This window comes from Capsella rubella, unplaced genomic scaffold (assembly GCF_000375325.1).
Source record: "Capsella rubella cultivar Monte Gargano unplaced genomic scaffold, Caprub1_0 scaffold_5, whole genome shotgun sequence".
NCBI lineage: Eukaryota > Viridiplantae > Streptophyta > Magnoliopsida > Brassicales > Brassicaceae > Capsella > Capsella rubella.
In genome coordinates this window covers 7464464-7480010 of record NW_006238919.1, presented here as the reverse complement: position 1 = coordinate 7480010, position 15547 = coordinate 7464464, and the positions used below count along the sequence as shown (strand labels likewise).

Below are 15547 nucleotides of genomic sequence, written 5' to 3'. Positions count from 1 at the left end.
ACTTACCAATGATCTCTCTTTCCATGAACTCCATGAACCAATTTCCTGAACCGCTTATCATTGATCTGGAGCTGGTGCATACCATTGAAAGAACTATGTGCTTTTGTACTCGGTTTAGGAGTTTCCTCCTCAATGAGTGTCAATATAATCAGCACTGAACACCTTAGCTATTCTTTATCACCTTAATAAGAAAGAATCAACTGATGCAGATATTAATATAACAGTGATTAAACTGAATTTTAAGTAGCAAAAGGATTAGATCTTTATTTTACCTTCATTTGGTTCCCGGATTCAGCTGGCCACCCTACATCACAGAGTGTCCACACTTTTTTCATACATTTTTGGTTAACATCTATGATTGGTGAAGTGTAAAACAAGGAACTACAAGCTTCACCTAACCAAATTAGGCCCTGTTTCTTCATTAATATCCAAGCATCATCTATATGATCACTTTTTGAACCAGTTTTTGCATCGAACAGTTATACTTATCTTCGAACAGTTATACTTGTATCGCAGCGCAGAGTTGTTTGTTTCAAGATTTTCTATTTAAGAAGTTACTTCGTTCTTACTTAAAGGTATCAAACATTTGCGGTTAAAAAACTTGGTGAATGACGACACAAAATGCGTATGCGTCTGCCAAAGACCAAATGCATCTTTGAGTGATGCAACTCAGCAAGGTTTTGCACCCAAAATTTGGATTCTACTTTAAAACTAGGGACTTTCTAATTGTTTTTGTTTTTCCGCTTCTTCTTAGGTTTGACAGCATCTTTGAGTGTCATCTCTCCATCCTTTTGTTTTGTAGCTTCAATTGTATCCTTCTTCCCTAGGTCTCCGGTTACTTCCTCGACTGACATCTCAGCATCCTTCTCTGCATTTTCAGAGCCATTTGTTGTCTTCTTGCTCGATGACTTAGTAACGGAATCCCCTAGTTAAGCAAAACAGAACAGTATCAGTTTCCCATTACTCCAAGAGATCCAAAGTTCAAAGAGAGAAGCAAAAAAAAAACTTTACCTCTTGAAGCAAGAGAAGCTTTCAGTGAATCAACATCCATAGCTTCTGAGTAAGGGTCCCTGGAAATTGTTTCACAACAACGCTTTGAGATGCAAAAAAACGAAAGGAGCACAAGGAGCTATTGAGGTTCCTTCACAAACCAGAGAATTAAATATTGAAGATTTTACCACTTTGAGGGACCGCCTTTAAAATTGGTAGGAGAGGCAGTAACTTCTTCTTCCTTATTGCTTCTTGGTTCCTCTGAACAAAGATCTAATCTTTCGACATGTTCCCGAGATATCTCTGCAGCTTTTTCCTGATCTGAGGACTTCCTATGCTCCTCCTTCACAGCTACAGTAGGTCCAGAAACTTCAGACTTGGCCAAAGTGGGATGTCGCTTCACCTTCTGTAAGCTTCTCTCACGGTTATATGCTTCAACCTACACCAAGAAAACAGAGCACAACAAAATGTGAGTTTTTGAATCTTTTGGATCCAAAAGAAAAATGATTTGGATTTAGAAACCTTACTTCTTCTCTAATTATCTTTGTAGTTGCAGCAGCTCTTGAAGAAGCAAGACGCATACAATGAAGGATTACAGTCTGGCTCACGCCTTCTTCTCCCGGTTTCTGGATTGCACATATGTCGCCATTTGCATTAACTGTCACAGTCATTCTCCCACACATTACTGCTTCTTCAACATAAGTTGGGTCCATCACCTGCATAAGAACACATTACACTTTATGTTTAAGAGAAAAAAGTAAAATACAGTATCACTGACAATACAACTGTCTTTACCACAATGTTGCCCTTATTAAAAAATCCAAACGTGAAGGCTATTGGGAGATGATGTATAATCAATGGAAGTGGTTCCCTTTCCTGCAGAAGAAAGCAAAGATAGAGCAAACAGTTGAAGTTGAGAATTGCCTTTTCTACTTTACAAGTTCTTACAAGTTTCTCTTAACCGAAAACATATGACTAACCTCTGGTGGATGTATGATCACTTCTTGACCATTCTCCCCTCCTACCGTGCAGTCTGGTCTCCTAAACGTCATGAGAGCTGCTAAAGCAGCAATATTGGCAGCATCAACCAAGTTCCTATACAAGAGTGAGTAATAAACACATGCATAAAGGTCAATTTAAAACTAGAACCTTTAATGAAAAATAATGAGAGGACAAGTACTGAAGCCAGTAAAACCTACCCTCCGTTGTCCAAAATGTGAAGATCAATGCGAACAGACCAGACCATTTTTCCAGCTAGAACGCAGAGTGACTCTGTATCTACTGCACGGCTTTCTCTGCAACCACCAAGTTAATCCTTACTCCATTCAGAACAGCCAGAAATATTTTTTGCAACATCAATTCCAGATTATCATCACAAACAAGCTCTACCTTAGACCTCGGTCGATAATGCGACCAAGTTCCACTGCAGATTCCCCAGGACGACCAGGCTCAAATGACGGATCAGCCATTGGAGAGAACTCAGTGAAGATAGATAGGGAGCCTTCGTTAGGTCTATCTTTGTAAGGTTGTACCAACTGAGCAGTCACAAAACCCATTACATGAGTCTGACCAAGTTGAACTTCTGAGCTACCATATTCTCTGTTAATCCACACAATATTACATAAGCTTTCTTTCTTTTCAAACATTACAGACCTAGATAAAAAAAGAGCAAGAAAGTAAAGAAAAAGTATGCTAGTATTCGTTCCAACAGAGGTTATAGACTGAAACAAAGGTATCTCTACATTCAAAGTTATTTCAAAAGCCAGCAAAAATTAAAGCTTTAGAGCTAAAGAAAGCAAACAACGCCTAGTAAAGTGTAGAAACGGTATCAATGAGCAGAGTGTGCACTTACTTGCCAAACTTAATAGTAAGCTTGCGGTAATCATAAAGGCCACGACCATCGACTCTGAGCTCAGATTGTAACGCAGTTTCCACAAATTTACTCTCGTTCACAGTCAGCCTCCACATATTAGCCACTCTCCCCTCCATTATCTGCTATGAATCATAAACCCATTTCTCAAGTAACAAACATCAACCAAACAATCCCATTTCTCAAGAAACAAACCCACCAACTCAGAACAAAGCCAAACAAACCCAGACTCGAAACATCAACCATCTCCTTCGTTACCCAAACAAGCTGAATCTTAGCGGAATCAACAAGGTTAACATACAATTCAACAACGATTCCATACTTGCTTTTTGAACACATAAAATCGAATCAACACTCTAATGTAGTGGCAATCTGAATTAGTAAACTAGAGTAGTGTTGTGAGCTAGAGTAATTAACAAACGAATGAAAACAAACACATGAAAGAAGACAATACAATTAAAGCTTCATAGAACTTCATAGAAGAGACGAAGAAGAAGATTTTGTTTTTTACCCAAAAATTTAAAACCCTAGATTTTTTAAACAACTGGGCTGTCCATTACTGGGTTAAGTCACTAATTTAGGTGATTAAATCCTCTCTGGAGTACAGTAGAACGGGAGCAATTTAGACTTATCGAAATCTTTTACTTCATCCCTCATATTACCGAATCTACTATGGAAAGGAAAATGAGAGAGAACTTACATTAAAGACGAAACCTTTTCAGGCGAGGAAGATCGGAGAAGCCTTTGATCGTGAGCAAACTTTGAAAACGCGGCGCGGATGAAAGATGAACACAGACCGACCAGGGAGGGTTTGTTCTTGGGCCTTTTGGGCCTGTTGGTGTTAGTAAACCAACCTTCTCCTATGTTTTTAATTTTTTATTCTCCCAACAATAATTTTATATTCTAACATCAGTTTATGAATTTGTTCGTGTAAGTATTATTTTTATACATAACAGATTATTTTTAATTTATTAAACTCGATCACAAAATTCAACCGTAAATTTGTATAGTATCATCAAAGCACACATGATTACGAAAGATGAGTTAATCCGTATATGTGATATTTTTTACGAATCATTCATTACTTGGTATCGGTTAGTAATGAAAAAAAAAACTCACGTAAGAGGTACGAATAAAATAAACTAAACAAATTGAACATATATAACAAAGAAAGGGCCATAGCGAAGGTGCAAGCACAAGTTTGCTCAAAAGATAAAATGGATAAAACAGAAGAGAAGATGATAGTAAGAGGAGGAAGAATCATATCCATGTTTTGTTGCTCTTTTGCAAAACCAATACCCACTACTTAAGTTGTCTTGGCTGCCTCTCTATCTACTTGTATATGTATTCATGGGTATTAATATATTCAAACTTGTACAGTTCAAAGAAAAAGGGAAAGTATATTATAAGGACGAGTGTATAAGTTTTTATACGGCATACTAATACATGGCTGGCGTATAAAATTTCAGTTCACACCACATCAACAGTCGTAGGATACGGCATACTAATACATTGTTACACTAGTTGTAAAAACGTTACTTTTTCTTTAAATATAATTTAACATTAAATTAAAAAAAAATTAAAAAATAATAGCAAGTGAAAATAGCTGGCGTATAAATTCTTATACGCCATATTAATACATTTGTTGTTTTGAGTTATATTTTAGCAGAATCTCTATACATTCAAAATGTTCGATTCTAAAAACACATATAAAAAAAAAAAAAAATGAAAAAGTAAAAGTACTTAGATGCAATAACTAATTAATAGAAGACAAAGTATAAGTTTCATGTCCATATAGTGATAATAACACAAACCATAGTTGAAAACAAGAGAACTTGGGTATATCGGTATGATCAATCACGCTTGAAGTAAGGTTTGCCATAGCGAACAAAAATATACTTGAGAACGTAGTCAATGATTTCAGGACAAACATATTGCATCAAGAAGATCCATTTTATCCAAGATGGCTCTATTATGTATCTCTCTCCTCTACCAATACCTCTGAAGATGGCTTTTGCGCATTTACTCACTGATTCCGAAAGGATGAAATCTGAACCATACTACATTTTTCAAGAAAGCATACATAAATTAGTATATGACATATATATATAAGTTTGTACAAAATGTTACTATTACTAACCATTTTTATAAAATGAGGAGTGGTCAAATCTGTAGATACAAATCCGGGAATAGCAATTGTTATTCTGATGTCTGGACTGATCTCAACTCTTAATGTTTCATAGAATTTTAGTAAAGCTGCTTTGCTTGCCTACATATATCAGTAACCAAGTAATATCAATATCATAATATTACTCTTGAGCTAGCTACCAACAAAATTTGATGTATATGTGAAATATGTAAAGGAAAAGACTTTTTATAACGATTTTTATAATCCCATCTAAGAAAAACTTACTGAATAGATGCTTGCCAAGGGCAAAGGTATATTTGCCGTAGCAGATGAAATCACAACGATTTTTCCTTTGCTCTTTCTAAGATGAGGAATCGCGAAATAAGAGATGTATGTTGAGCCCCAAAAGTTGATATCCTTAATATACATACACGCAAGTTAGATTAGCTAAGTCAAAACAGAGTTTGTTTCTTGATTGATGGATGTATAGAAACATTGTAAATGGATCGGATATCTTAAATGAAACTCACCATTATATGATTAGCGTCTTGAATTTGGGTGAAATCTTCGAAAATAATCGCTTGAGGTACCCCAGCATTGTTGATCAAGTGGTCTACTGTTTAGATATGATAACTTTGGTTAGCATAATAGCCAAATGGACCAAAAAAATTACAAAAACATTTTCGAATTTCATAATCATAACATATAGATAATTATCCTATTTATACAAAACCTTACATTTTCCGAAATGATGAATCGTCTCATCAATGAACATCTTGCAGTCATCAAGATTAGAAACATCACCAGGTATGATGATCACATCACGAGATCCTAGTTGACGTAATGTTTCTGCTACTATCTCTAGACGATCTTTTCTTCGAGCAACAAGAGCTAAACATGCTCCTTTCTTTGCGTACTCGTATGCAACGTTCTTAGTTTTTGGTACCCAACGAAACAAAAGAACATCAAAACAATATGATGCTTTACCAAATTATGACTTCTGAGATCAAACTCTAAGCAAAGATCAGAGAATAACAATGAAAAAAAAAAGAAAAAAAAAAGAGCATAACAGTATACAAAACTAGCTAACCTCTCCAATGCCGGAGGAAGCTCCGGTGATTAGAACTACTTTTCCGGCAACGTTTTCAAAGCAAAGGTGCTTGTAAATACAACTAACGAGTTTAATCAGAAGATAAAATGGGAAAAACATGAAGAGCAAGATGATGGTTAGAGGAGGAAGAAGAAGATTGAGAATGGTGTGAACCATGTCCATGTTTTTATTATATGTCTCGTTTGGACTTTGCTGTCCTACTCCAGAGTCGAATCTAAAGGCATCCTCATTGGGGGTATCTTAGGAGGCTAAGATACCTCCACTTTTTCAAAGAAAATATGTTATATAAGGATTTTCTTTGGAAAAGTGGGGGTATCTTAACCTTTTAAGATACCCCCAATGAGGATGGTCTAAGTAGATGCAAAGATTTATTGGGTATTTCTTAGTCGACAAAAAGTTGTTGGAACTCATCAAGTGGTTGAAATATGTGGTCACAATATGCATGTGCACAAATCTCATTGATTGAACAACGTACACATCTCATTCATTGAATAAAACAAAGACGACGAAACTCATTTTAAAATAGTAAAAACCTTATCGATAGTTAATGATCCAAACAAGAACGTAAGTCCGAAAACATTTCCATATCTCTATAGTTTATCTTCAAGACTCCAACACACTTTTCCACTTCGAAAGCTCCATCAGTAATTTCGTTATTCAGTCCATTATGGTTTATGGTACAAACTTCAAACCATTATTGGAATGGTTAATGAAGGAAAAACACTGTTAAAATTCTGTTAAAATTCATGTAACAAGGACTCACAAAATCCTGATAAAATTCATCATAACCTGTCTTCAAATCTTTAAACAGTATCATAACCTGTCTTCAAGTTCAAAACTAATGTTGTTTACCCTAAAAAACTAAAGTTGTAAACTGTCAATTGTAAACCAAACAGAAACTAATGAAAGATAAATTTGGGAAAGTTTTGTGGTGTGTCAGATTCCAAAAGACTCAGCATCGGCTTTAAAGGCCTAAGCCAGGGATAACTGTATTTTGATTTTTGTTTCTCATCATCCACAACCACTACACAAGAACCAAAACCAAACTTAAATTACAAAACTTTAGGTTAGCCTCAGACCGTCCTAGTCAAGTTAGATGCTTTTCAACACTCAAGTTTCAGCAACCATTCAATCTAATCATCACTGGCTTCCCAATAAAAAAAACAATAAACAAATTAAATTCGAAAAAAATGCAGAGGAAATCATCAGATCTTCCTATACAAGAGTATTCACAATACTCAGAAATCTCTGAGCATTCAACAACTTGGCAAAGTGTTCATCCTTTGAATCCCATTGCAAAACAAAAACCAAACTTTACAATTCAAAACCAAAAAATATTGTTCCCCGACGTCCTAAGAAACATCATTAAAAATTGAAGAACAGGATAGCGAGGGAAACTAAATTTGCTGTAGGCTAATACACTTTCACAACAAGCTTCAAATGTCAAAAACATATTCAAAGCATGGATCTTTATCTATATTCATGTAAAAGCCACCAAAGTAAAAAACCAAAATCAATGAGAAGAAGAAGAACTCAGTCCCTTAGATGTTCATAATAATGCGATCATTACCGCAATCATTACAGGTCTGTAAACTGACTCATCACTGTTCTTTCTTTCTTCCAACACAAAACTTAAAGATCAAGAATCAAAAACCTAAATTATGTAGCTGCTCAAGTAAACGCTTCCTAATCGGTATCATACTAGAATTAACAAGTATGACTACTTTATTGATTAGAGAGAGCTATAAGGAGAACAAGAGCGACACGATTAATATTGCTTCAAGGGAACGAATCATATGGGAACGGACAAATCCACATCGACTATCTGATGAAGCCATATTCTTCTTCTAATAACCTAAAAACTAATTCCAGATCTAAGGACTAAGCAAGCATACTACAGAACAGTATCAAGAACAAAACATTTCGAAGACTATAGCTATGAAACCCTAAAGAATGTTACGGCTGAAGAAGTGTGAGATGATTTGAGTTTGGTGTGTGAGAATTGTTTATATAGGGAAGGGTTTAGTCGGTATTGGAGATTAGGGCTTTTAAGGGGGGTTGTTGTAAATGACGAAAATAGCCTTGGGCTTAAGTTGTGTAAGATCCTCTTTTGTTGTAATTTGTAATAGGCCTGTATTTAAAGTGTTTGTCTTTCATTTGAAGCCCAATATTGTATTGAATTAGTGTTTTTTTTTAGGTGCGTTTAGATAGCCAAATTTTAGGAAGGTGATTTGAAAATGAGTTTTTATTTTTGTGGTGTGTGATTAGGACTTAAACCCAAAATAAGGATTTTAGGTGTGTTGTGGAAGAAATACATGTTAATTTATCCGACTACGTTTATGTTATCCGAAACGATTCGATTATGTGATTGTTATTTTTACATGGTGAAATACAATTTGATACATTGACATGTTACTGAATCATCTAGCTAAGCTAACAATTGTGTATGAGAGCCAAATCCATTGTCATCAACAATGAAAGAAACAATTTTACTTATTAGAGTACCACTAATGTTAAAATTGCAAATCATTTACTTTTGTTTTAACCAAATCGACACTTTGTTGTTTATTTCTTTGGTTCATTTACTTGTGTAAATTCAAGAAGATTACCATGTGAACATGTCAATGTCAATGTCATTATCTTGCTGTCAATTTACTTAAACTGGGAATATATGATTTTAAAAAGTGTTCTATCGTGATGAAATTTTCAAACTACAGTACATATGGAGTTTCCGTGTAAATATCTGTTGAATGATATCAAAGTAGATTTCGAATAGAGTCATTATCTAGTCACGATGTACATGGAAACGTGATGGTTTGAAGAACGTACCATCACATTGCAAAGACTTTACTGCAGAGTTCGAATCAAGTCTAGTAGTAATTACTCATCAGTGGAAGTATATCCTCCGTTACGAGAACAGAATATTTTGATCGAGATAACTACAAAGAAACATAATTATATATGGAGCATATTATTTGTATCTGAAAATATTCAAAGTCTACCAAAATATTACTAAATGTGGTAGAAAATATTAACTAAATGTGGTGTTATGTAACGTAAACGGGGGTCACATTCTACAAGTTTTGTTTCCCTAAACTAATAAATTTCTTACGTCCTTTCGTGAAAATTATATATGTTCAACACTTAAAAATTGGATAATACTATAGTATGTTTGATAGAAGATGCATTAGTTTGACTTTTATAAAGCAAAATAAATGGAGATGATGAGTGTATCACATATTTCAAGAGGTAAGAGCTGAGGCATCTTAAACTTGGCAGTGTCGCCGCATCGGACCAGAATTTTGGTAAGCCATATGAAATTCGATTAAGAGAAAAAAACAAAAAATTACTAAGTTAGCTATGTCAGGATCGTTGAGGCCCGGTTCTAGAATGGCAAGTTACCGGTGCGAGTATAAAATGGCATGGCACGGCCGTGTGGTTAGCGTGTTAACTAGCCAGAACTCGTATTCGTATAGATGACGATTTGCCAGACTAGGATCGTGACCACATGAATAACGTACGAGTCGTTATTCTATATTAACCAATCTAAATTAAATCATTAACTATTGATGACGCTTTGTGAGGACAATGAGGTGTTTCAAAACTCTTTCTACTTTAAAATGACGTTTAATTTGGTTACCACTGTACGTAAGCTACTCTTTTAACTAGTTGTGTCTTTTTTGTATATTGAACGTAATATTCTCGTTTCGTTTTTGCATTTTACATTTTAATATTTGACTAGAGGATGATGCGAGCCTCTCTCTCATGTGCATTGCGATATAATTATATAATTGAGTAACCGATTTGAAAATATAGTCTTTTAAAAGTAACTATATTTTACTTCGTTCCCATCCTATGTAGCCTTACGGATTGTACTGATAATTTGTCTCTATATGTCACCGTTTGGATTCAAGCCAAGTTAGAATTTTAGAATGAGAAGATTCACCAAACAACTAGTTTTATACGTCATCTGTTTTTTTCTTCTTTCTTTCTAAAGTATAAAAAGTCTTCTTGGTTTTTTGTTTATTTTATAACAAAACTTGCTTATACACGGCATGGGGTCTTACAGTTATTATCACCCAAGTCTTTTAAGTAATGATAAAACAATAATAATCGTCACATCCCTTAAATCATCAGTCCTTACCATTTTCTTACTTTCTTTGTTAGAATCCCACCTATTTGGAGATGTCTTTTAACAGTCTTGGTTAAGGTAGTAAAAATGTATTATGTGGCGATTGGGAGATCGCTACCTCAAAGAATGGAGAGTTTTGTTCGCAGGGCCGGCCCTTCCATAAGGCAACTAAAGCAGGGGCTTTAGGCCACATAATATATATATAAATTTTAAGGCTACATATTCTAGAATTAGTTGTTGGTTCAGTGGTTTGGATGAGGTTTTTAATCTTGCTAGCGCCATTGATCGAGTCCTATCCTAGGCATTTTTTATATTTTTCTTTTTTTTGGTTAATATCTTTCTATATCTCTTCATCCCTTAAATATTTTTATTTTCTTTTCCAAAAATTTCTTTAATTTCATATAGAAAATTAGGAAGTTTTATTTTTGTTAGCAAAAATAAAATTAGATCTTTAAAATTTTAATGACTTTCTGCATCAATTATATGTAATATTTTTTAGTATTTTTCAGATGTTTTAATATTAATCTTTTATCATCAATACATTTATATAAGAAGGTCACATTTTTCTAATATGCTTTAAGCCACCTATCGGCTAGTACCGGCCCTGTTTGTTCGTTTTGACCCATAAAAGAACAAACATGTCGATATGTTTCATTTTATTTTGCTTATTATGATATTCTGATTTAGCATTATCCAAAAATTCGAAGGTTGTAAAGTGAGATTCATCCTCTCAACCCTTGCACATTGTAGCAACGTGTGAGGCATGTGCGATGCCCTATACGTAGAATACACATGTGTTTTGATATATATAACTTATTTATTTATGGATACACTCGAATACTTCTCCTTTGTTCATTCCCGGAAAGTACCATATGATCCAATCTCTCCTATACATAATTGTTATACCTCGTTCTCAAGTTCCGGCATCGAATGGCGACCAACCACGTAACACATGTCCAAAGCAAGGTTAATTAGAAAATAATTAACAAAGACCATACGCTTAGATTATTAGTAAATACATCAAAATATGATTAGCAAACAACCATACCATAGTTAGTTTGTAATCATATAGGGTCGTCATGCCGTTTTAGTTCACATTATGTCTTATGTTATAAACTTTGCAATACGTATGCACTAAAGATCATATAGTAATTTGTAAAACAAAATTAAATATTAAACCTCATCACTGAGAGAAATTTATATATATTTGTTCCATCATTCTTTTTTTAAACGTTACTTATCATTTTTTATTTGAAATGTATTTACACCAACATTATGATAATAAAATACTACTTTAATTATCTAAAATCAAAATGGTCCTACCATTGAGGTGATAACACGTGTACGGCTCCAAAGCAATCAGAACAGTCCATTGGACTATTCAGACACCGTCAGATAAGTACATATCCACTTGCTGACTCAGCCCGGATAAACCCTAAACCGGATTTTCCCCCACCGTGATAAAAATGGAGTAAACCGATCGAGAACGTAAAAGTTACACATCGGAAGAGTCGTAAGAAGGGTTAATAAACACGTGGAAACAGCTGGTCAGAGTTATCCGGTAACTTATCCGGTTACAGGTAAGAAAAATCAATTTGGTCCCCCAACCCACGCACGACTGACGACTCTCTCTACCTTCAGAAACCAAAACGCGACATCGTGACGCCGTATAGTGTCTATAAATAGAGCACTCGGTCCTAGAGAAACAAGACACCACAAAACTCAAATATCGATAAAACAAAACTCAAGACTACTACGTGCATTTTCTTCTTCTTCGACATCTGTCTGTTTTGTTGTTTCTATTTTTTTTTTCCTTGGGTTTTAGTATCTAAATCCTCCCTAAAGTTTCGGAATATTCTGTTTTTGTTTTGTTTTTCTCATTCTTTTGTGATCTTTCAATTTCTATACCTAAGAAAAGAAACATGTGTGGAATACTTGCCGTTTTAGGATGTTCCGATGATTCTCAGGCCAAGAGAGTTCGTGTTCTTGAGCTTTCTCGCAGGCAATTCATTCTTATTCCTCTGTTTCTTTTTTTCTTTATAATTTTCTTTTGGGTTTTGTCACGTTAAAACATTCTGAATTCTGCAAAATCAACGTTATGATTAGTTTTGATGTTTGACATAAAGACAAGACATCGTATGTTTTTTTCTATGACCTTTTTGATGAACGTGACATGAATAGTGATTGTTGATCAAATCAATCGTCACCCTTTTAGTTTATGTGAATCTCTCTGAAAAAAGAAAATATATAAACCTTTTCTTTGTTTGTGGAATATTCTCAAGAAAATATCAAATTTTGTTTTTAGAACTGGTATAATATATGGTTTCGATTTCAATAAATGTAATCGTTTTGTTTACAAATTTTGGTTATAGGTTGAGGCACAGAGGACCTGACTGGAGTGGTTTATATCAGAACGGAGACAATTACTTGGCTCATCAGCGTCTTGCGGTCATTGATCCTGCCTCTGGTGATCAACCTCTCTACAACGAGGACAAGACCATTGTTGTCACGGTACGCTTCTAAATTTTATATCAATATAGAGTCATAAACTAACTCTCTTGATATCTTTGAAGCTGAACTGTTGTTGATGCATGTTTGAAGGTGAATGGAGAGATTTATAACCATGAGGAGCTGAGAAAACGTCTGAAGAATCACAAGTTCCGTACTGGTAGTGATTGTGACGTCATTGCTCACTTGGTATGTTTTTTGTGGTTTCGTTATAAATTGCTTTTGCTTATTTGGTTATTTAAGTCTTGACTTTAGAGTTGATGTTTTATGTGGAATTTAGTACGAGGAGTATGGTGTGGATTTTGTGGATATGTTGGACGGAATCTTCTCCTTTGTGTTGCTTGACACACGAGACAATTCCTTCATGGTGGCTCGTGATGCGGTTGGCGTCACTTCGCTCTACATTGGTTGGGGATTAGACGGATCTGTGTGGATATCGTCGGAGATGAAAGGCCTAAACGATGATTGTGAGCATTTCGAAGCGTTTCCTCCAGGTCATTTTTATTCAAGCAAATTAGGAGGGTTTAAGCAATGGTACAATCCTCCTTGGTTCAATGAATCTGTTCCTTCAACGCCTTATGAACCTCTCGCAATTAGACGCGCCTTTGAAAACGTAAGAAAACATACCTAATTGAACAAAAGTAAAGGTCTTTTACTTATTGTTTTAAGTTTGTGGTGTGAGAGATTGATGTATTTGTTTTTTTCTCTATAGGCTGTGATTAAGCGGTTGATGACTGATGTTCCATTTGGAGTTTTGCTCTCCGGTGGTCTTGATTCTTCCCTTGTTGCCTCCATCACTGCCCGTCACTTGGCTGGTACTAAGGCTGCTAAGCAATGGGGACATCAGCTCCATTCATTTTGTGTCGGTCTTGAGGTGAGATATAAAACAGAGCTCCTCTGTTTTTTTAAACAGAGGTGGATGAGATATAAAGTGTTTTTAAAATATGAATTATGGTTTTTTTTTTCTGTTAGGGCTCCCCGGACTTGAAGGCGGGGAAAGAGGTAGCGGACTATTTGGGGACGGTCCACCATGAGTTCCATTTCACGGTGCAGGACGGGATCGATGCGATAGAGGATGTGATTTACCATGTTGAGACCTACGATGTGACAACGATCAGAGCGAGTACACCGATGTTCTTGATGTCCCGGAAAATTAAGTCTCTAGGAGTTAAGATGGTTCTCTCTGGTGAAGGATCTGACGAGATCTTTGGAGGATATCTCTACTTCCACAAGGCACCTAACAAGAAAGAGTTTCACCAAGAAACCTGTCGCAAGGTATCTATCTATTCATTTTAAATCACAAAAGAAGTTATCATCCAAACAGAGGTCTTTAACTTTTACTCTTCTTGGACGATGCCTTGCAGATCAAGGCTCTTCACAAGTATGATTGCTTAAGAGCCAACAAATCTACCTCTGCCTTTGGTCTAGAGGCCCGTGTTCCTTTTCTTGACAAAGAATTCATCAATACCGCCATGTCTCTGGACCCTGAATGCAAAATGGTAACTATGAAACCTAGATCACAAACTTAATCTCACAATTTAACGTTACACATATTGATTTTTTTTCTTTCTGTATGGGTCTTTTAGATCAAGCCAGAGGAAGGGAGGATTGAGAAGTGGGTTCTAAGAAGGGCCTTTGACGATGAAGAACGTCCTTATCTGCCAAAACACATTCTCTACAGACAGAAAGAGCAATTTAGTGATGGTGTCGGCTATAGTTGGATTGATGGCCTCAAAGCTCATGCTGCTCAAAATGTACACATTACAGATGCCATATCTCCTCTAATTAGCTAAATAACACCTTTAGATTCATGTTCAGATCTGATTATCTCTGTTCTGTTTTAAGGTTAATGACAAGATGATGTCCAACGCGGCCCATATCTTCCCTCACAACACTCCAAACACTAAAGAAGCTTACTACTACAGAATGATCTTTGAGAGGTTCTTCCCACAGGTGAGAGAGTCTGATAAGTCTCCACGATGTAGCATAAATCTTCTCTTTGTTTTGTTTTAACTAATGCAAAAACGTCCATGTTACGTTTTTTTCCATAGAACTCTGCAAGACTAACGGTTCCTGGAGGTGCGACCGTGGCTTGTTCGACCGCAAAGGCAGTGGAGTGGGATGCAAGCTGGTCAAACAATATGGATCCATCAGGAAGAGCCGCCATCGGAGTTCACCTCTCTGCCTATGAAGGCAGCACCGTAGCATTGCCCATGCCACCACCACTTAAGGCAATTGACGACATGCCGATGATGAGGGGTCAAGGAGTTGTGATTCAGACATAAGTTTGAAGAGGAAATGGACGAACTGTGTGTTATATATCTCTTCCCAATGGGTGAAGTGAAGTGTTTTGTATGATTTAATAATAAGAATATGTTTTTCTTTTGGTTTATATCCCTATGGAGATTTGAATGTATTAATTATCTTGTAAAAATTTGTTTCCAGGGTAAGATTCGAATGTACCGCTTTCGAAGCAAGTTCATTGTACATCAATCTATCGTATCAACTATATATAATGTTGTATTGATTTGGCCTAAAAGTAACACTTTATTATATATATCATCACTGTACATCTCAATTTCAAAGTGTGTAATACATGATTAAAGGTTCATAAAGTATATTTTCGTAAAGAACTAATTTTGTCACCATTTTTTTGTCTAATAGGAAATTAAATAAATGAGTTATTAGGCTGTTATATTTATTTATCCGGGATTTGTTTTGAATTATTCGTAAAAATATATGTACTATTGTTTTCTGTCTAATAGGAAGAAATTTTTTTAGGTCTTGGATATCACTGCTCTGATACCA

The 15547-nt window shown here is 35.5% G+C and overlaps 3 protein-coding genes and 4 non-coding genes across 8 annotated transcripts; 1 reads left to right on the top strand and 6 right to left on the bottom strand.

Moving 5' to 3' along the window:
- Positions 1-592: 592 nt before the first annotated feature.
- Positions 593-3654, bottom strand: LOC17885312 (exosome complex component RRP45B). 2 transcript variants are annotated; one of them, XM_006291023.2, is made up of 10 exons: positions 3561-3654; positions 2843-2982; positions 2380-2589; positions 2190-2285; positions 1971-2085; positions 1786-1866; positions 1518-1706; positions 1179-1429; positions 1012-1070; positions 593-925 (listed from the first exon to the last, which is right to left on the bottom strand). In XM_006291023.2, exons 2-10 carry the CDS (start codon positions 2977-2979, stop codon positions 723-725), a joined length of 1341 nt encoding a protein of 446 aa, XP_006291085.1. In that variant the 5' UTR covers positions 2980-2982; positions 3561-3654; the 3' UTR covers positions 593-722. The 2 variants fall into 2 exon arrangements, with proteins under 2 accessions (XP_006291085.1, XP_023637901.1); XM_023782133.1 differs by having other exon boundaries at positions 2843-2985; positions 3561-3641.
- A 938-nt stretch (positions 3655-4592) lies between these two features.
- Positions 4593-6336, bottom strand: LOC17887259 (11-beta-hydroxysteroid dehydrogenase-like 2). The gene is made up of 6 exons (XM_006291474.2): positions 6079-6336; positions 5727-5919; positions 5519-5604; positions 5274-5405; positions 5001-5129; positions 4593-4920 (listed from the first exon to the last, which is right to left on the bottom strand). Exons 1-6 carry the CDS (start codon positions 6259-6261, stop codon positions 4714-4716), a joined length of 930 nt encoding a protein of 309 aa, XP_006291536.1. The 5' UTR covers positions 6262-6336; the 3' UTR covers positions 4593-4713.
- A 692-nt stretch (positions 6337-7028) lies between these two features.
- LOC111830768 lies at positions 7029-7122 on the bottom strand. The gene has a single exon (XR_002834111.1). It is a non-coding gene; the product is annotated as a small nucleolar RNA R38 (small nucleolar RNA).
- Positions 7123-7301: 179 nt separating this feature from the next.
- On the bottom strand, positions 7302-7375 carry LOC111830777. The gene has a single exon (XR_002834119.1). It is a non-coding gene; the product is annotated as a small nucleolar RNA snoR64a (small nucleolar RNA).
- Positions 7376-7431: 56 nt separating this feature from the next.
- On the bottom strand, positions 7432-7594 carry LOC111830784. Its single transcript, XR_002834125.1, has one exon. It is a non-coding gene; the product is annotated as a small nucleolar RNA snoR136 (small nucleolar RNA).
- A 32-nt stretch (positions 7595-7626) lies between these two features.
- Positions 7627-7711, bottom strand: LOC111830814. The gene has a single exon (XR_002834143.1). It is a non-coding gene; the product is annotated as a small nucleolar RNA SNORD25 (small nucleolar RNA).
- A 4261-nt stretch (positions 7712-11972) lies between these two features.
- Positions 11973-15264, top strand: LOC17886916 (asparagine synthetase [glutamine-hydrolyzing] 1). The gene is made up of 10 exons (XM_006290744.2): positions 11973-12233; positions 12604-12742; positions 12833-12928; positions 13020-13352; positions 13452-13613; positions 13712-14014; positions 14104-14238; positions 14326-14493; positions 14585-14692; positions 14791-15264. Exons 1-10 carry the CDS (start codon positions 12154-12156, stop codon positions 15022-15024), a joined length of 1758 nt encoding a protein of 585 aa, XP_006290806.1. The 5' UTR covers positions 11973-12153; the 3' UTR covers positions 15025-15264.
- Positions 15265-15547: the final 283 nt, after the last annotated feature.

Coding starts and splice junctions, on each gene's coding strand:
- LOC17887259 (XM_006291474.2), bottom strand. CDS start 6,261: ATGGACATGGTTCACACCATTCTCAATCTTCTTCTTCCTCCTCTAACC. Junction 5,406..5,518: donor AAGACGCTAATCATATAATG/GTGAGTTTCATT, acceptor ATGTATATTAAG/GATATCAACTTTTGGGGCTC. Junction 4,921..5,000: donor CTCCTCATTTTATAAAAATG/GTTAGTAATAGT, acceptor TGAAAAATGTAG/TATGGTTCAGATTTCATCCT.
- LOC17886916 (XM_006290744.2), top strand. CDS start 12,154: ATGTGTGGAATACTTGCCGTTTTAGGATGTTCCGATGATTCTCAGGCC. Junction 13,353..13,451: donor TTAGACGCGCCTTTGAAAAC/GTAAGAAAACAT, acceptor TTTTCTCTATAG/GCTGTGATTAAGCGGTTGAT. Junction 14,693..14,790: donor TTGAGAGGTTCTTCCCACAG/GTGAGAGAGTCT, acceptor TTTTTTCCATAG/AACTCTGCAAGACTAACGGT.
- LOC17885312 (XM_006291023.2), bottom strand. CDS start 2,979: ATGGAGGGGAGAGTGGCTAATATGTGGAGGCTGACTGTGAACGAGAGT. Junction 2,086..2,189: donor CACATTTTGGACAACGGAGG/GTAGGTTTTACT, acceptor ACTCTTGTATAG/GAACTTGGTTGATGCTGCCA. Junction 1,071..1,178: donor AAAGGCGGTCCCTCAAAGTG/GTAAAATCTTCA, acceptor AACAATTTCCAG/GGACCCTTACTCAGAAGCTA.